General features: G+C 45.7%; 1 protein-coding gene across 1 annotated transcript in view; it reads right to left on the reverse strand.

The window, feature by feature from the left end:
• Positions 1 to 20,719, reverse strand: part of LOC144768560 (phosphatidylinositol transfer protein beta isoform-like) — a 372,071-nt gene that overhangs the window by 84,890 nt on the left and 266,462 nt on the right. Inside the window, exon 7 of the mRNA XM_078652332.1 lies at positions 527 to 610. Within this exon, the coding sequence (XP_078508458.1) occupies positions 527 to 610 (84 nt within the window). The remainder of the gene's footprint in view (positions 1 to 526; positions 611 to 20,719) is intronic.

Raw genomic sequence — 20,719 nt, forward strand, 5'->3', positions numbered from 1 at the left:
ATGGCCAGGGGCCCTACGGCAACAAGGAAGGAAACCTTTAGAGCACTCATAGCCAAGAAGAAGGTGAAGGACAGTGAGGAAAGCTAGAGGGTAAAACGGCTGAGATTAAGGCAAACCTCCACTAGTGGGTTGAAACTTATAGAGCACAATGAGATGTTTGATAGTGTGGAGAGAGAGCTGCACAAGGAAAGATGCGTGTTCAATTAAACAAAAAACACAACAGCTCTAATTTTCCACAGTCTATTTCTAAATCCAATTTTTCATAAACCCAGAGTAGTATGGAGAGCCCCTTGTTTAATCACAATGCCACTGATAGGTCGATCAGCCCACGGGGCTTGGGCGCAGGTTGCTAACTCGTGCAGCAGAGAGAGGATGACAACTGTGGCATGAAAAATACTTTTCACATCTACCCATCAACACACATTAATACACATTAACAATGTGCCCCACACCAGATCTGTTTAGACAATGTCCCCAGAAAGCAGCTTGTGTCATTAAGCCAAAAACAGACTATCAGAGGACTTACGTCTTCCGACACCTGAGTGCGATCAGCAATGTCGATGGGGATGATGTCTACGTCCTTCCACGTCACTGCATCTAATCCATGAACCTGATCGGGAAGAGGAAAGAAAGAGTAATAAAAGAAACGGGTACAAGAGAGGAATGTTAAAGAAGTGCATTTAAGGGTGAACAGGGGAAGCAATTAAATAAGTTGGGGAAAGAGGAAGGCAAGAAAAGGGAGGAAGAGGGCAGTCACAGAGGGAATGGGCAGAGAAGAAAGGCGGAGTAGACGGGAGAATGTAGAAAGAAAGGGGTGGAAGGCATGTGAAAAGGAAAATTGACGGGAAGAGTGTGAAGAGAGGGAATAGAACACTTAGAAACAGAACACCTAAAGGAGCGTTTAGCGGAATAATAGAACAAAAATAACTTGCAGTCATTTTTGTAGGCCACTGATTAAATGGTGAGGTACCGTAAAGGGGAAGTCTGTACTACCACTTTCCAAAAGCACTTGGCATGTAACACATGAAAGAAAAATGTCTGACTCCAGCCAGATTCAGTACGAATCTGTAAATTTCTGATGCGGTGCTGCCTTTCCTGAGATTTTGAGGATTTGACTGAGAGATCATTCAACCTGTCCCAAAACTACGAATAAGTCTTTCTCACTTCAAATAAAGCCCATTTTAAGGATAAAGCCCATATAGCATATTAAAGGTCAGCCAGAGCAATGATTTATATTCAGTTTGAATTTATATTCATTGTGCATAACACAGAGTACAGAGGTGTGCAGAATGCTGACAAAGAACTTTGTGATCGTTACCAACAGTGGTTGGATGACTGAGAAGCTGGTTGATCGTTCAAAGTAACTGTATGCCCGAGTGTCCCTTTGTTTCATTGCAAAACTGTAAGTTGTATATTCCAGCCTTTCTTGCAGCCTGTGTTCCTGCAATGTCAACTGCATCTCAGGTGTCCAAAGTCAGCATTCACACACTTTGTATTCTCCCTTTTAACTCCACACTGGTCCAATAGTGGGAGCTGATTCTCACCCCAAATAAGGGTGTCCCTCTGTCGCTGGCGGTAATGTGAAAACATCTGTAAAGGAAAATGCTTCTTAACCAGTATGCATCAGTTCTTGGCATCTAGAGCTGTACAATCTCATGCTTTGCATAAGATCACCATCTAATATTGGATCCGGATGTTTGCACTTTGCTTTTCTGGAAGAAGTTTTCTCTAGTCACGAGGTAGGGGACTCCTACCTTAGGTGATAGTGCGCATAATCATCGGCTCCATCTTCAGATTGTTTTCCGCAGAGGGTAAGCGAATGGAGTAGTAGTAAAGATTGTCCATGCGTAAGTATGTGTAGGAAGACAGATAACTACAGCAGTTACAGGTATCCGGAGAGGTGAGTGGGCGCATGGGATTCTACAGCTCTACATGCCAAGAACAGATGCTTACTTGGTATGTAGCATTTTCCGCTCTAGGCATGCGAGCTGTAGATCACATGCTTTGCATAGACTATTCAGCAGTCTCCCCGAAGCGGAGGCTATCCTGTAACTGTTGGAGTTGTCTGAAATAACATTTTAAGTACTGCTTGGCCCACATTAGCTTGTTGTCTTGCTAACACATCAACACAATAGTGTTTGATAAATGTGTGTGGTGTGGACCATGTTGCAGCTTTGCAGATATCAGCAATAGGAATATTCCCGAAGAAAGCCATAGTAGCCCCTAACTCGTGAGCGGAATGTGCTCTAGTGGGTACTGTGAGAGTCCTTTTGGCTTTTTGGTAACAAATCTGAATACACTTGACAATCCACCTAGCAATTCCTGACTTGGATATAGGATTGCCTTTGTGAGGTGTTGCAAAAGCTACAAAAAGTTGTTTGGTTTTACGAAATGATTTTGTTCTTTCAGTGTAATACAAAAGAGCTCCTCTGACATCTAAGGTATGTAAAGCTTGTTCTGCAACAGAGTAAGGTTGAGGGAAGAATACAAGTAATTCAACCAACTGATTGGTGTGAAATGCAGATACAACCTTAGGTAGGAATTTAGGGTTTATACGAAGAACTTCTTTATCTTTATGTAACTGGTAAATATGTTATTCTATGGTTAATGCCTGTAGTTCACCCACTCTCCTCAATGAAGTTATTGCAAATAGGAAAGCTGTTTTCCAAGTAAGGAGCTGTAGTTCACATTTGTGCATAGGTTCAAATGGCGGACCCATTAGCCTGGTTAGGACTATGTTAAGATTCCATACTGGGGCAGGTGGAAATCTTAGTGGTATTACCCTTTTTAGTCCTTCCATGAATGCTTTGATGACGGCATTCTAAATAGCGATAAGTGTTGCCTATTTTGAACGTAAGCTGCTATGGCAGCAAGATGCAGTCTGATGGATGTATAGGCCAATGCGGACTGCTGCAAATGTAGTAGGTAGCACGGTATGTTCTGCATGGAAGCATCGAGAGGGTTGATATAATTGTTATTGAAATAAATTACAAAATGCTACCATTTGGCCGCATAGCAGACCCTTGTGGTAGGCTTCCTAGCCTCTTTAATAATGTTCATACAGTCTGGTGGAAGGTTGAGATAACCAAACTCTACAACTTCAGGAGTCAGATCGCAAGGTTCATCTGTTTGGGATCTGGGTGTTTCATTTCTACACGGCTCTGAGTGTGGAGACTGGGAGTTAAATGTAATTTTTGGTGTGGTACTAGAGAGAGTTCCAACAGGGTTGTTAACCAGGGTTGACGTGCCCATGTTGGAGCTACTAGTATTAGCGTGAGTGATGTTTGCCTGAGTTTCCGAACCACTGATGGAATGAGTGGGAGAGGCGGAAAAGTGTAGGCAAATATTCCTGACCAGTTCATCCATAGAGCATTGCCTTTGGACATAGGAAGTGGATACCTGGAGTCGAAGCTTTGACATTTTGCGTTTTCGGGTGTGGCGAACAGGTCTATGTGAGGGACTCACCAAGCTTGGAAGTATGGGTGGAGAACTTGAGGGTGAAGTTCCCACTCGTGTATTTGAGACCTCTGCCTGCTGAGGAGGCCTGCAATCTGATTGTTGACTCCTGGGAAGTGTTCCGCTAGGAGATAAATGTTGTGGTGAATAACCCACTTCCAGATGTCCTGGGCTAAGTGGCACAGTTGGAAAGAGTGCGTGTCCCCCCCCCTGTTTTGTATGTGATACATAGCTGTCATGTTGTCGGTTCGGACTAACACAGTTTTGCCAGACAGGTGATCTTGAAAGGCTTTGAGAGCTAGAAAGATTGCCATGAGCTCCAAGTGATTGACGTGGAGCCTCTTTTCCTGACTCCACAGTCCTTGCACTGTGTGTTGTTGACGATGAGCTCCCCAGCCAGTAAGGGATGCATCCGCTGTTAACGCGGTCTATGGAATCGGGTCTATGAAGGGCCGCTCTTTTGATATGTTTTGTGTGTTCCACCACTGCAGAGAGCGAGGAGTACGGAAGCTTACCAACACTGGATCGGTTAAAGACATTGAGACTGGTTCCACTGACTGGCTAAACACTCTAGGTCAGAGATCTTCAAACTTTTTTAGGTCAAGCCCCCCATAAATATTTTTTTAGGAGTCGGGACCCCTCCCCCCCACCACAAAAAATTCTGGAAGTTGGGGTTTAGTATCTTTGACAGCTAGTTTAACCCAGCGGTGTTAGTTGACAACTAATTTTCGCAATAGCAAAATACTATTAGAAGGCTTCTTTTAAAGTTAATATTTGTGAGCTGTAAATCTGGCCCACAACCACTGAACTCATGCAACACCCTTTAAAGGAAAACTTTCTTTTAGGGAAAACCGCCACATGGTCAGTGCCTGAACCCCACCTTTCAGGACCACATCTAATACTGTGCAGCCTGATCCAGCAAGCTAGCAGAATGTTCGCAGACCTGGCAAGCACATCATTCGCGGGGCAAGCTCTTTGCTCTGAAGATACTACTGTATTAATTGAAATGCTCACTGCCATATATGTTTATTTTGTATTGTCATGTGCCAGCAGTATAGATACCAGGGGCCCTGGTGGAGGCAACAAAAAAGGCCTCCTTGACTAGAGCTGGGATAGGAATCCACAACAACTATCAGGGTTTTATGGGCTGAATCTACATTAAGGCTGTGCAGGAAGCTTCTTGACAGCCTTATCACTAATTAACAGGAAGGAGCGCAAAACTGCAACAAATGGCCTGAAAACGCCTAGGTATTATGGAAAATACTATGACAAATGTAATTTTGCTTCAGGCTCTGAAAATGCCTACATCATATCAGATTTGCAGAGTCTAAAATGCAGTTAGCTAAAACGCCAGGACTCACAGAGATAAGACTCTCAACTGAGACCTCTTGACAACAAAGTGCAAGGTCACTCGGTCATAAGAATTTGCACAGCGCAGTTACCCCCTGTGTAAGACTTCATAGCACTCTATATTTTTCAGCTTATTGTTATTTAATGATTCCTTTTTGTCTGGTTACCAGGGTGTTCCCTGTGCCTTTTAGTAAGAGTCTCAGTAAAGAAAGCATCACCCTGACCTTGAAACGGTCGACAGAGATTACTCCAGAAGTTTACCTTTTTCTGCAACCCACAATTTGAAGAATTGGAGTGACTCAGTGGCTGCTATCTATTCATGTTTTGCAGTGGAAAATAAACAGAAGTAGAGCGAGGATGGGGAATAGGGAAATTACGCTGCAGAAAAATGTTTAAACATCCTACCAGTAGCTTCCAATGTATAGACAGCAGTGTGATGAACCGATGTAAAAGGCACCAGCAAGGAGGCCAAATGGTTGCAGCAAGAAAGGCGAAGGGCAGGGAAAAAGCACAGCTCTCCCTGCAAAGCAGTATATGTTTTTAAGTTTAATTTTGTATGGACGTGCAATTTGCTGCCATTTCCTGCATTTATGCTGCTGTGTCTCGGATTAGAGAAACGTCAGAGTTGACACTTCCACTTAGGTATTATGTACTCAGACTGCTGCCTCTAATCAAAATAGAGTCCTGTTTGCGATGGCCACAAACCTCGAGAATACATGGCAGTAAACGTGCTTCAGACGTCAGAATGAGTGATGTTAAGGGGAAATCTTTCTGTGGAGCTCGAAACCCCCCCAGAGGTGTTTCCAGGCCCCCCCCTGGGGGGCACGCCCCACAGTTTGAAGACCTCTGCTCTAAGTGGACACATGTGTAGCCTGACGTGGGAAACAATCATGATGCAAGCTGCCATCATCCCCAGGCAGTTGCATAAACACTCAAGCTGGAAGTGACCGAGTGGGTTGATATTTGAGAAAGAGCGCCTGAATGTTTCGAATTCTGGCTGCATTAGGATACGCTAGAGCCTTGTGAGTATTTAGAGTGGTGCCTAGGTAATCCTGAACTTTGTTTGGCTGAAGATGTGTTTTTAACAGATTGACTGAGAACCCCAGCTGTTGAAGGAGCTGAATGGTTAGTGAAGGGTGCCGGCAACATTGCTGGTATGTGCTGGCTTTGATGAGCCAGTCATCCAGATAGGGAAAGACATGTATGCTTGGTGTTCTGAGATGTGTAGCTACTATCGCCAGACATTTTGTGAAGACTCTGGTGGCCGTGGTGACTCCCAATGGGAGTACTTTGAATTGGTAGTGTTGACCTGCTACCACAAACCTGAGAAATTTGCGGTGAGCCAGATGGATTGGAATATGAAAGAAGGCGTCCTGTTCTGAGATCCAGTATGGGTCTGAGAGAGCGGCCCTTTTTTAGAATTAGAAAGTAAAAAGAGTACTCGCCCAGCTCTTGGTGTTGAGGTGGTACAGGCTCTATGGCTTGTTTTAGTAGCAGGGATTGTACGTCTTGTTTGAGAAGGTCTAGATAATCCGGGGGAAGTCTGTGCGACTTTGGGGGAATGTTTGGAGGAGTATTGATGAACCCCAGGAAGTAACCAGAATGGATAATTTGGAGAACCCATTTGTCTGTTGTTATTGACTGCCACTTTGGTAGAAATTGTGGCAGTCTTTCCCCTACAGGTGTTAAGTGTTCAGGGGGAGGGAGGGCGGGATTATGGGCAAGTCATTGTTTTGCATTGGATGGCGAGGTATGTGTGTTGCAACCTCTACCTCTGCCCTTGCCGTGGTTTCCTCTGTAATTGCCTCGGTAGAAACCCTTGGAACCTGAAGGCTGGTTATTACCTTTATAGGTAGACGTGGTGTCTGAGAAAGTATTTTTAGATCCTGCTCTATAAAAGGAGTAACGAAAGGAACCACACCCTTGTGGAGACTGAAGTGCTCCCATGGATTTAGCCACTTCAGTATCCTTCTTCATTTTATCCAATGAAGTGTCTACCACCGGTCCAAAAAGATGTTCCTTGTCAAAGGGTGTGTTTAATATGGAAGTTTGAAGCTCCGGTTTAAACCCGGATATGCTCAGCCAGGCGCGTCTTCTTAAAAGAACACTAGTGTTTACAGCTCTGGCAGATGTATCAGCAGCATCGAGGGAGCATCTAATTTGCTTGTTAGAAATTAACTGCCCCCTGTCAGTAGATCTTGGCTTGACCACACGACGGACTGGGGATTCGTGGACTGGCCCACTATCCAAGAAGCGTTATCGTTTCCATTGACCTCACTGTCTTATGTTGCAGTTATGTCTGAAGGAGTGGTAGGACGAACTTTCTCTTATTCACCATACGCCTGGGATCATGTGCGCTCATGTGGCATTGTCCTATAATGTATACTGTATAATTACATAAGACTTGTCCGCCAGTTTTGCTATTTTGATATTAGTTCTCAAGCATTTACTACCCATGCTGTTAACCTTCAATCACTTCTTGATAAGGATGGAGGTTCAAGTTTATAGGGGTTAGTTTTGTTGCTACACAATGTTTGTCACAGCCACCCAATATGCAACTGGTGGGCACATATGCTCTCTCATCAGCTGATGCTGTAGACCGTCAGCACTATGGTTTTCACCTTACGAAGGTTTTGTTAGAAGTATGGAAAGGTTGTGTCTATTGCCTTATGTTGGTTTAGCTGCAAATATAATTGTCGTGCTAGTTACGCATGCTATTATGAGGCGTTATGCCTTTGATATGTTCCGGACGTTCATAATCTTTGTTTCCGTACGTACTGTTCTACCTCCATTCGGAGGAGGGTAGCTGCTGTGGTTGTTTCTACTTGGTCGCCATGTTCCTGGTGCATTTTATGGGGGGGGGGGGGGGGGGGGGGGGGGGGGTTGGTGTTGTGGGTGGGTTGGGTAAGGTTTTTGGTTTTGTTACCATTTGTGATTTTTTTCTTGTCTTCATTCTTGTTTTTACTCCCTCTTCACCTCCTGTCTCCGCATTCTTGCAGCAACGTATTGCACTCCGGTAATGATGAAAATGCTCTATATGTGTACATGTACGCCAGTTTGTATTCTTCATGGTCCCTTAGTCTCACCTACGTCAGGTATATAATGTTACGCACATCTTATGCTATGTATATCATGCTGATTACCAAATCACTCTCCCTCTCTTCTTATGGCAACGGATAAACAGACTATAAAAATAGTATCACTCAACGTAAAGGGTATCAATCACCCAATTAAAAAGAGGAACATTCTAGATTATCTACACAAGCAGAAGGGTGACATTATATTGCTCCAGGAAACTAAAATAGATTTGTCACAATTTAATTCTATGAAAAACAAACTCTACAGAGAGGCGATTGGGTCTGACGCCTTGGGTAAAAAGAATGGAGTTCTCATTCTCATTGCGAAACTAGCCATCGTTGATGTTTTACACAGTAGTGCGGATACTAAAGGTAGATGGGTCTCTACTAAACTAGCAAAGTGCGGGAAGGAGTTCTACGTGACCAAGATATATGCTCCCAATAAAGATGACCAAGATTTTTGGAAAGAACTCTGCTCCCACATTGACACGATCCCAGACACCGTAACACATATCCTGGGTGGCGACTTAAATCTCCCTATGGATCCCCTTCTAGACAGAGATTCGCGTTGTCTCTTCTGGCCGACCAACTCACACAAAGCACTCATCTATCTCTGTACACGCTTTAATCTAGTTGACTCATGGAGGTTGATGAATCCAACAGGCAGACTATACCTTCTATTCCCCACCCCATGGCTCATACTCAGGTATAGATTACCTGCTCACATCTGCTTACTCCAAGGGGGACATTGAAGCCACCTCCATTGAACCACGTGTGATCTCTGATCATTCATGCATTACGATGACTCTGACGGTGCGCAAAATAGGCAAGAGAGCGACTTTGTGGAGATTCAACAACGCGGTACTGAAAAAGGAAGCACACAGGATTGCCATAGAAACAGCCATCACTGACTATCTTAGTCACAACAAAAAAGGGGACACTACAGATCTTACCAAGTGGGAGGCACTTAAAACAACAATTAGAGGGGTATTAATCAAAATGCATGCAGCTATGAACAGGGATGCAAACTCCACCCTATTACGGTTGGAAGAGGAGATTTCAGCCCTTCAAAAACGCCATTTAGTCTCTAAAGACCCCTTGGTTCTCACTGAATTAATGAACAAAAAATACGAGTATAAAAAAATCATCAGCGAAAGGGCAGGAGTTTGGCTTCAACATCATAAGAACTTCAGGTTGTGTCATACTAACAAGGCGGGCAAGAGCCTTGCCTCCTATCTGAAATTTAAGCTACAACAATCAACTATCAAGTGCATAGTTGACAAACTAGGAACATCCCACTCGGACCCCAACAAGCTTGCCGAAATATTTAAGGATTTTTAAAATTACCTATATAGTAAAAACAAAGATATTGATAGCTCCAAATTGGGGACATACCTTGATAAATGTAAACTCCCTTCTCTCACGGGTCAAGACCAAATCGCACTCAACCACTCCATATCCGAAGCAGACATTGTCCAGGCCATTAAATCCCTCAAAACGGGGAAAGCCCCGGGTCCTGACGGGTTCAGCGCTATGTTCTATAAGAGCTTCTCGTCTGCCCTGACGGAGCCACTCAAGGACCTTTACGAACATTTTACCACAAGTGGTCAGGTACACGGTACCCCGGCAGAAGCCATTATTGCGGTTCTTCCGAAGGATGGGAAGGACCCGTCCGCCCCGAAGAATTACAGGCCGATATCCTTGATCAACCTCGATTGTAAGATCAACGCCATGATTTTGGCAAAAAGGATTCAATCGGTCTTACCCCAGCTGATTCACCCTTCACAGGTAGGGTTCCTCAAAAATAGACTATCCAGCGATAATACTCGAACCCTTGCGCACATTTTAGAAAGAGCAAAGATGACCACTTCCCCCACGGTGGCCGTGACCTTAGATGCCGAGAAGGCCTTTGACAAGGTTGACTGGGCTTACTTGGAAGCCACCCTACATAAATTTAATTTGGGTACAGATTTCATACGCATGGTGATGGCCTTATACTCTAATCCCTCAGCACGAGTAAGAGCGGGTGGATGTCTTTCGGACTCCTTTGCTTTACAACAAGGTACGAGACAAAGCTGTCCCCTCTCCCCATCACTCTTTCTTCTGGCGATTGAACCCTTTCTTTATTCTTTACGGAACAACGATTTGATTAAAGGTATAGATTTCAAAGGCACCATAGTCAGAATTTCAGCCTACGCTGACGATGTTCTGGTGGTGTCCGAAAATGCGGACTTGGCTATCCCGGCATTGATGTCCACTATCGCTGACTTCTCGGAAGTGTCTGGATATAAACTCAATAAAGACAAGACGGAGGTAAAATTGCTTAGTAACATCGGTGATAGGAGCGTCCTGGGCAACACCGGTCTTTGCTGGCAACCGAAGAGCTTTAAATATCTAGGCATTGACTTTGAGAAAGACTTAATCAGTACTCTAAAGATTAATGAGCTATCACTGTTTAAGAAGATATCCTCACTCTTGGATGGTTGGTCCCCGAAGTTTTTATCCTGGTGGGGCAAAGTGGAAACTCTGAAAATGATGATCACGCCCCAGCCGAGAATCTCCTTGAAAAAGCTCCAACTACCGAAAGACAAAGGGGGTGTAGGTCTACCTAACTTCAGATGCTATCAGACGGCCTTCTTATTCAAGCAAGGAGCGAACTGGCTCCAAGCCCATCAGGAATATACTCCTGTGTGGGTACACGTAGACAAATCTATCATTAACAATTTACCACTTTCCTCCATAATGACTATGGATGCCTCTGCCTTTACTCAATCTAAGTACATATTACTTAACACTAAAAGGGCTCTACTCAGCCTTGAGAGGCATTGTTAAGTTAAAATAAAGTTCTCCACGTCGAATCTATCATCGTTCTGGTTTAACCCGGCCCTGAAGGATGATGGCAGACTCCTCTTTTGGGAAAACTGGGCTAAAAAGGGTCTCAACTCAGTGCAAGACATTTACGACGGAGCCTCACCTCTTCCTTTTGTCATCCTACAGACGCGGTTTGATCTCCAACCACTTGATTTTTACAAGTTCCTACGCCTCAAAGCCCTTGTCTCTGCCAGAGCCATCGTACCACAGCAACCTACTCTATGTAATAGGTTAATCCACCTCATGTCACAAGGTCACATGGTATAAAAAATTTACAAACTCATATCTCCTCTGCCTCAGAGGTCACATAGAAAGTGTGAGCGGGACTGGGAAAGTGAACCGAACTCCTCTACTCTGGCTTTTAATTGGGATAAGATCCACCTCACTCCTTTCTATAATAAAATATCCCCGATACTCTCCCAGACCAAATTCATGCTGATAAACAGATCTTATTGGACACCAGAAAAACTCTTCAAGCTCAAACTCCTTGATAACCCCCTTTGCTGGAACTGCAAATCACACGTGGGTGACATGGCACATATGTTCTTTCACTGTCCGTTACTCCAAACGTTTTGGGATAAGATCTTTATTTATATCCAACATACCTTCCACTTTCGGCCGCCCAGAGACTTTACATATATTCTGCTAGGGGCGATTGGCCCAAAAATAGCTAGGGATCATGATAGACACCTCCTGGAGCTCATGCTCACACTTGCATGCAAAATCGTTTTGAGTAAGTGGAAGAGTGCTTCCGATTACTCCTTCATACACTGGCAGGAATGGCTGGCTTCCCTGAGGCGAGCGGATAATGACGTTCTCCATTCATCCCCTTGGCAAAAACCTCACACCAAACTCTGGAGTCTACTTGATTCATTGGAACTCTGTTATGACCCACCTTAGGCACATTGGTTAACATACATCATGTCCCTCGCCCGGTCTTTGATGTTACATTGGGCATTACTCCCGGTAATGTATGCTAGCTGTCTTGAAATAAGCTACGTACTTCAAGTCATGTTGCTGCTACTTGGACCCTCCCCTCTTCCTCGTTCCCCTCTGTTCTCCTTCCTCAGTCCTCCTATATCTTTGCCTCGTCCTCTCTTCTTCCCTCTCTCTTTCCCGTTACTTACGCTCCGCGGGATCGAGATTTTATGCGTGGACGTTTTATTAAATGCTCTCATTTGATATTTACTTGTATGGACCTTTTACGTGTTTACTTCATGTATGATGTATCATTGATCCACTATTATTTTCCCCGACAACACCTACTGTACTTTTCCATGCACTGCTGGTTGTATCTCTTTTTGTGAGCCAATTTTTGTATGCTTGTCTTTTTGGTATTTTTGTGTTATTTGAATCTCAAATAAAAAAAGATTTGAAATCATGATATTAACTGCCCCTCGCGAACCAGGTCTTGCACTTTTTTTTTTTAAATTTGTTTTTATTGTTGCATCAAGATAAGGTATTTTACAGGATCATATCATTGTCGGTGCCGCGTCAACATTCAGCCACATCCGACCGTTATTGCAACTATTCCTTTTATTACATAACATTCAACTTTAGGTTCATAGATTGGTAACTTAGTAGCACTCAAGACATGAATTACTATACCCCACGGTAGCAGCATAGCGAGTAAGGCCTTGTATCCCACAGGTTGCATACTTATCATTCACGTCAGGAGGGCACGGAAGTCTTTGAACCTTTCTGCTATTTGTGTAGCCCCCACCCGCTTCCCACACCTACTCTATATCCTCCTCCTCGTCTGAACTATCTATATCCTCCTCCTCAGGTAGCGGATCACAAATTTCCCCCCTATATGTGTTCCATGGCAGCCATATTTTGTTCCATTTACGTGGGTTGGCTCTTTGCTGGTACACCGCACACTCCATCACCATGAGCATGTCCATATTTCTGCACCATTGCGCCAAGGTCGGTGCCTCCGAAGCCCCCCATTTCTGCGCTATGTCCCGCTTTGCTAACATCATTCCGATAACTACCCATTGCCGCCCCTGTGGAGTCAGGTTGTTCGGGCCCCAGACATTCAGTAGACAGATTCTAAAGTCAGGTGTGATGGGGAGCTGCAGAGTTTGGGCGATAGTGCGTGTTACTCGCCTCCAGTACTCTACCATGCTGGGACAGGACCATAGGGTATGAAACAGCGTGCATTCTTCCCCGCAATTTCTCAAACAGTAAGGGTGATCTGCCCTCTGAATTTTATGTAGGGTGGTACGTGTGTAATATACCCGGTGTAGTATTTTAAATTGTATTAGTCGGAATCTCGCCGAGATTCCAGCTTCTCTAGGCGACGCCATTGCCGCATTCCAGTTTGCCTCATCTAATTCCCCGAGCTCATCCTCCCATTTGCCTCTCAGTTTCTGTAATGGGTCAGGCAGGTTGTTTACCAGTTTGCGATATGTGAGGGAGGTGGCGCTAGCCTCCATGTAGTCTGTAAGTAGTCGGTCTTCTAAAGGAGCTGATTCTGGGACCTTAGTGCCCGGGGTAATTGCAGCCATTAATGCGTGTCTAATCTGTATGTACCGGTACGTTTCAGTAATGCCCAGCTCGTACTGCTCCCTCAGGGTCACGAACGGAATCACCCCATCTCTCATCCACATGTCACCCACCGTGGAGATCCCGATGTTGTCCCATTGGGTAAAGCCCTTGCTGCTTCGTAGATTGCCCAGGGATTTGGAGTCCCACAGGGGTGTAAGCCGTGTGATCACACCCTCCCAGTTTAGTCGTCTTTGAGCTTTGTGCCATAGCGTTACAGTGTGCTTAGTTGGGCCAACCAATTTCGCTGTTAATCCTTTGTTGTAGAGCGGGGCCAAAAGGGTGTTAGTGCCTAGCTGCCGCCTGTCCGCTAGATATGCCGGGTCGTTCTGTGGTGCATGTATCCATTGGTTAATCACCTTGAGGTGCGCCGCCCAATAGTATAATTCTAAGTTTGGGAGCGCAATTCCTCCACTGTACCAGTCTCTAACCAATTTCGCCTGTGCGACCCTAGCCGGACGGTTCCCCCACAAGAGGCCTGACAGCTGTCCTGATATCTGTCTAAAAAAGGAAAGTGGGACCATTGCCGGTGTATTTTCCAAGACGTAGAGGAAACGGGGCAGCGCCATCATCTTGAAAAGCGCCGCCCTGCCCAACAATGTTAGCGGTCTTCCAGTGCCGGACATCCGCTTTTAGTCTGTCGAGCAGCGGCTTCAGATTCATGTCCTGAAAGGCCCCGTGGTCTCGTGTAATTTGGATTCCTAAGTATCTGAAGGAGACGGCCTCTAGTAGCAGAGGACAGTCCCCGCTCAATTGCGGTGGAGTCCCATGCAGCATGTAGAGCACCGATTTCGTCCAGTTGATTTTATAGCCTGAAGCTACACCATGTCGCTCACATAGTGCCAACAATACTGGAATTCCTTCTGCCGGGTCAGTTAGGTATATTAACATATCGTCAGCGTATAGTGACACTTTGTCCTCCCAGTCGCCCCCCCAGTCTATTCCTCGCAGTAGCCGAGTGGTTCAAATGACCGTGGCCAACGGCTCCAGTACTAAGGCTAACAATAGTGGCTAGAGCGGGCAGCCTTGTCTCGGGCCCCTTGCTAACAGAATGTCTCTCGAGATGTGGCCATTTGCCGTTACTCGCGCCACAGGGTTGCTGTATAATAGCCTAATCCAAGCTACAAATTTCGGGCCAAAGCCCATATGTTGTAGGACCGCAAAGAGATACCGCCATTCTACCAAATCAAACGCCATTTTGGCGTCCAGCGAGAGGATTGCTGCAGATTCATTCAACAACGGGGCTCTTGCCATCACACCATGCAGGCGTCTGAGATTCATCGCCGTACTTCTATGAGGCATAAACCCCGACTGGTCTGGGTGTATTAGATGTGTGAGGTGGGGCAACAATCTGTTGGCCAGTAGTTTCGCTAATATTTTACTTTCGGCATTGAGGAGGGAAATCGGCCGGTAGGATCCGCAATCTTCAGGTGGTTTGCCAGGCTTCGGGATCACCACAATAGTCGCCATGCGCTGGTCAGGTGGCAGTTGTCCCTTTTCCAGGCTTTCCACGAACATGTTAAGTAGGGGTGCAGCTAGCGTCTCAGACATGGTTTTGTACCACTCAATCGGTATTCCATTGGGGCCTAAGGCTTTCCCTGAGTGCAACGCTGCGATGGCCGACTGTAACTCTTCAGTCGTTAAGTCCGCTTCTAGTTCTTCCACCCTGTCCTGTGACAGTGTAGGGGTGGGCACTCCCACGAGAGCTGTCTCTGCTATTTCCTGCGTAACTTCTATTTCAGGGGCATACACTGTTTGATAATGATCAGCCAGTAATTCGACTATCAGTGAAGGGCGGGTTTGCATTTCCCCCTGCGGGTCCTTTAGTCGTAGGATCGACCTTTGCCCCTCCCGTTTCTTTTCCAGCCACGCTAGGAGCTTGCTGGCCTTATCCCCTACATCGTATATCCTGTGCGCCGTGGCCGTCATATTTTCTACCACTCTTCGGCGTATAAGATCGGTATGACGTTGCTGACACAACTGGAGCGTGTGCAGCGTGTCTCTCGTCGGGTTAGCCATGTGTTCTTCGTTGGCCTTAGTGAGTTCGTCCTCTAAGTTCATTAGTTCTTGTTTCTGGGTGCGCTTATGCCTCGTTATAGTGGAAATGGCTTGTCCTCGGAGAACCGTTTTGTAGGCCTCCCACAGGACAGAAGGGGATGACACAGAACCTTCGTTCTCCGCGAGGTAACATCTTGTTGCTTTTTTAAGTGTTTTGGTCACCTGAGGCACCTTAAGATATCCCGGGTAGATCGGGTAAATGCGCTTTTGGGACCGCTCCGGGTTGGAGAGAGTCAGCGTCAATGGGGAATGGTCCGAGATACCTCTCGGCCTAATCCGTACGTCAACAGTGAGGAGCCCGTGGCCCAACGCCAGGAAATAGTCGATCCTTGAGAGACTATCATGGACCGCTGAATGGTAAGTGTATTGTTGGGCTGTCGGATGGAAACTTCTCCAAAGGTCTATCAAACCCTGCGCTTCTAGGAAGTCATTCAGCCGGGACGGCCCGGGAGCCTGAGTTCGCACCGGGAATCTGTCTAAGGTATTGTGTACCGCTGCGTTAAAATCTCCTCCCACTACGAGATCTCCCTCCGGGATTTCTAACAGAAATTTTCCCAGTTCTGGGAGTGCGACTGCATGCAAAGCCGGCGGAATATATACCGAGACCACATTTAGCGGTCTCCCTTCCCACTGTCCAAGAGCCGCAGCAAAGCGCCCCTGCGTGTCTATCTTCGTGGATTGAATTATGTACCTGGAGGATCGGTGCATTAGTATCCCTGTACCACGGGACCCCCTAGTGAATTCTGAGTGGGCAATCATACGGTAGCCTTTCCTGTCTAGTGCATGTATTGCAGTACCTGTCAGGTGTGTTTCCTGTAGCAGGACCAGGGCCGGGTTGAGTCTCCTTATACTTTGTAATACTAAGCCTCGTTTGACCTTATCCCCCAGGCCCCTCACATTCCAAGACAAAAGTTGTAAAGGTGTCGCTGGTCCCATCCCAGGGTCTGCCCCTCCTAAGTCATTCCGTGTGTTGTGTGCCATAGCGCCTGCGGTAAAGAGTGACTACGTGCCACATTGAACATAGTCTAGTAAGTTGCCTGGAGCTCGCCATGCTGTATACGTGTGCCTGCCAATCCAATCTTGACCTGTAAAACTACCTGTAAAATGCAGAACCCCCCTACCCTCAACTCCCCCCCCTCCCTGCCCCCCTGCTAAACGGACTTAGAACTGCCAGCCCCCCACAACTCAGCAGAGTGCCTAACCCAAACCCAAAACACAGTACTTGCTCGCTGGGGTGAAGGACTCTCCGGAGTCAGCGGCCCCTCATCACGTCCACGGAGGACCTCCGCCCAGTGTCCTTGGCGGCCCGCCCGGCCAGAGTTGCATTTGGTCCATCACTAAGCACGGGAAGTCATTGTTCTTCGTGGTCTTCACGTTCTTGAACCTCGCTCAGGGGCGAATGCTGTTCCGTGTCTCCACCGGATACCTGGGAACTTGGTCGCATACCATTATTGCGGTGTCTGTTCGGTCTATTGGAGCGGCGAGGCAGGCCCGTTGTTCTCCCGCCCTCCAGCCAGTTGTGTGCCGCCTCCGGGGTATCAAAGAACCATGTGTTATTGTCCGCCACTATTCTCAGTTTGGCCGGGAAGAGCATTGCATAAGGAATTTCTCTCGCCCTAAGTTCTTTTTTAACTTCAAAGAATGTCCTCCTCCTGCGTGCGACCTCAGCTGTGTAGTCTGGAAACAACGCCAACGTGGAGTTTTGGACTTTAATTGGGGGTGAGTTTCTTGCCGCCTGTAAAATCGCATCCCTGTCCCTGAAATTGAAGAGTCGGGCAATGATCGGTCGTGGGGTTGCTCCTGTTTTCGGGCGTCCCCCTGGGACTCGGTGAGCTCTTGCCACTGAAAAAAATGCGGAAAGAGCCTTGGGCTTAAGTTCTTGTTGGATCAGGCCCTCCACATATAGGTCCATTGCTCTAGTGTCTTCCGATTCTGGAACCCCTAGTATGCGGATGTTGTTCCGTCTCGAGCGCCCTTCCTGCTCGTCCAGTTTTTCACGCAGGTCTCTATTTTCTTTCGAGATCCGCTCCATACTGATTTGCAGCTCTGAGACGTCCTCCACTAGCGACTTGGTCACCACCTCCATCGAGTTCACTTTTTCCGACATTTTGTGGAAGTCTGCTCTTATTAGTGTAATTTCTGTTGAGATCGACCCCATCGTCACCTGGACCTGCGTCAGAGCCCGCATCACGTCTTCCAGGGTCGCTTTCTTCCCTCCCGCCGTGTCGGCTGTTTTGTTCGCCTGCATTTTCGCGTCCGTCGGGGAGGATGTCGTTTTATCATATGCATATTTCTCGAGTCTTGACTGCGTGTTTCCACCCTTCGGCCCTTTACCCGCCATTCTGGCTATCGCTGCGGTGGCGATCCACTGTTGAGTAGGTGCTATTGTAGTGTAGTTCCTATCTTCCCAATAGGCTCTGCGCATTGGAATAATACCTACAGCAGTAAAGGCCTAGGCCAGACGTTAACTAGGTCTACTACTGTCGATACTAGACTTAAGTTTTGGGTTTGCCAGCATAGCTCAGAGTTCGCTAGAAACTTTCTCGAATGTTCAGGAACGAATTAACTCCCCTGATTAGACAAGAAGGGATTTAGTTTCTGACAACCATAGAACATGACAACTTTGCTCTCCCCTAATCAAGAGTGTATCTCCAGAGTCGTGTGAGCACAAGGCAATTATTTTACTCAGTCAGTACGTGCATTCTTAGTCTCATCAGATTGTAGAGAAAAGGAAGAGACGGGCGTGTTCAATAAAAAGGTGTTATTTATTGATCAGTCTCTTTTCTCGTACAAGAGAAATGGATCGATATTATTGCAATACTTATAGTTAAGTAAAGTGCATACATTAAAAGCAATAGTATAAAGTAATACTGTAAAAACATTGATATGGTTTCTAAGCCATATGATGTTTAAAATGATTAAAATATATTTACATACACATATACATTTGACTAAACGTACTCAACTGGTGTTTCTAAATACGCCTACCCCGTGTACCTGACCTAAGTCTAATGCGTGGGCGGGAATAGAAAGTTACAGTTTAAGTTAAGTTTGTTTTTGCCAAGTGAATAACTAAAGAATTCTCTGTGAGGGGTTATTCAGTTCTGTACCTGGAAGTTAGGATGAATGAGGAATGGTATCTCTTTCTCTGGTCTCGATATTCCAGGCTGCCTGCGAGGGCTGCCCGAAAGCGCCGGTGCTGGGTCTCTCGGTAGGAGATAGCGCGTCTCTCAGCGCGTCAGGAAGGCGGGGCTGCTGCCAGCGGGGTCTGCTCTGCTTCTGGGCTTCGGCAAGTATGGCTGCTCCGTCTCGTCACCACGCGTGTGTTTGCATAGGGCAAGATCGGCAATATTTATACCTTAAAGGTGCCGAGATTGACGTAAAGATGGACATAGATACGTCAATAAAGATGTCATACGACTTGCTCGTTAGCACATTCTTTTACTGAAGTTCTCTGTGAAATCAAAACAATGGCCGCACGGATTTTCCAGGTTGTCATAGGTTTGATTTGTTATGAGAACGTCGTATGCCTTATCAGGGGCTGGAGGAATGTCGCTTGTCTAATTAGATCTCAAGCGTTATGACCTAATCAGATAACACGTTCCTGTGCCGTAGTGTGACTGCGTCAGATAACGGTATCTGCATCATGGGGGCTGTTCTTGCCTCATGGGCTGACTGTTAGTTAACTTGATAGTTAGTTTAACCAGAATAGGGTCAGGAATAGGGGGATCGATTCAGAACCTATAGTAATACACGACACCCACTCCACGCTAACTATGGTCATATTTACTAATCTATGCATAGTATAACATAGTACAACATACTATAGAGAATAGTGTATACCTTACCACCCCAAAATACATAAATGCATTTTTGAAATTTTCAAATATACTGAAAAATTGCAGTCATATATATTGTATGCACTTAAGCTATGAATTAAATGCAAAAGTAAACACGCATTTGTATGCATTATTGCTAATTTGGTATTTGAGAAATACACATGAAATGGCTCTTAATATAGCTATACAGAAAGGAAGTTCGAGACCATCTCATCACATAATAAAATATTTGTGAACATCCCAGCGGGCAACTAAAGTTTATAAAGTATCTAAAAATAGAAATCTTAGTTCTCTAGGAATAGTTTCTTACTTTAAGCAGAAGATAAGTGTCCCGAAAAATTTGTGAAAAATAATTTGGGGCTGCTAAAAAATTGTTGTCCGTGAACTGGTGGGAAGAATTGTTCATGTGACTTTTATTTTTAAAGTTGAAGGCCGAATTCAGGGAACGCCGTGTGCGAGCTTGCTCAAAAGTCTCTATTTCTGTTCTGGAGAGAACATCATATCATTCAGGCTTTCGAAAAAACTGTCAACAGCTTCATGGGAAAGTTCCACTAAGTCGGAAATAGGGGTAACCATGCATTCGTGCACATGATTATCTGCATTGACATTCTGATTCGCATTGCTGACAGAAGGTCGTACCTGTTCGATGCTGCTTTCATCTTGAACTTCACTACTCTTCAATCGCAGTGGTGAAGATTCCAGGAATGCCGTCATCAGGATTGGCAGCCTTTGAGGGCAGCACAAAGCGTGAACCTTGGTAGGAACCAACAGTGTATCTGCATCCACTGGCGCATCCGATTGTAGCGTCAGACAGGTGTCTAACACGCATTCTTCTCCGCATAGCAGACACCTTAGTACAGGTAAAACACACCTTTGCCACATTGGTCGAAATGATAGAAACCAAGTCATGTTTAGGTCTCTAAGCCGGGAGAGTCCCAGGATTTTTGATATCCGGTCCCGGTATCCAATGGCTAGGATCGTATCTTCCATTGTCGCGAGAGTTTGATCTGTGACATGGGTTGCCATAACGGAAAATAAGGACTAAGAATAGGATTCCTGCAATTAGTCCCAGGATCAGGGGAAGTCCGCCAAAAATCGAATGGACGAAATCTGGAAAAATACCCAGTATGGCTTTGAATGGTGTTAATGCCATCGAAAATACTGTCTTAAATACCTTTGAGACCCCAGTGGTATCAGAAATATTTAAGATTTCGCTCAGGATTTCCGCGAAATGTACGGGGGAATTAGTTGATAATAATGTATGTATCTCTGCAGTCGTCCTTGCGACTTGTAGATCATACGTTTCTTTTGATGACGTGAGCCTTGTAGGCGTCTGAAGAAGCACTGTTTTCATTCTGCTTAAAGTATCTATTCGAATAGAAGTAATTTTCAAACTGGGCCATGCCCTTGCCTCCCTGTCTGGAAAGGAGCTGGGGAATAAAGAACGTCCACAGCACTTGACCTTCGCCGTCGTAGTGACTAGATAAGGAGTCCCGGGCATAAGACTACAACATCTGCGGT

Source organism: Lissotriton helveticus, chromosome 7 (assembly GCF_964261635.1).
Source record: "Lissotriton helveticus chromosome 7, aLisHel1.1, whole genome shotgun sequence".
NCBI classification, from domain to species: domain Eukaryota; kingdom Metazoa; phylum Chordata; class Amphibia; order Caudata; family Salamandridae; genus Lissotriton; species Lissotriton helveticus.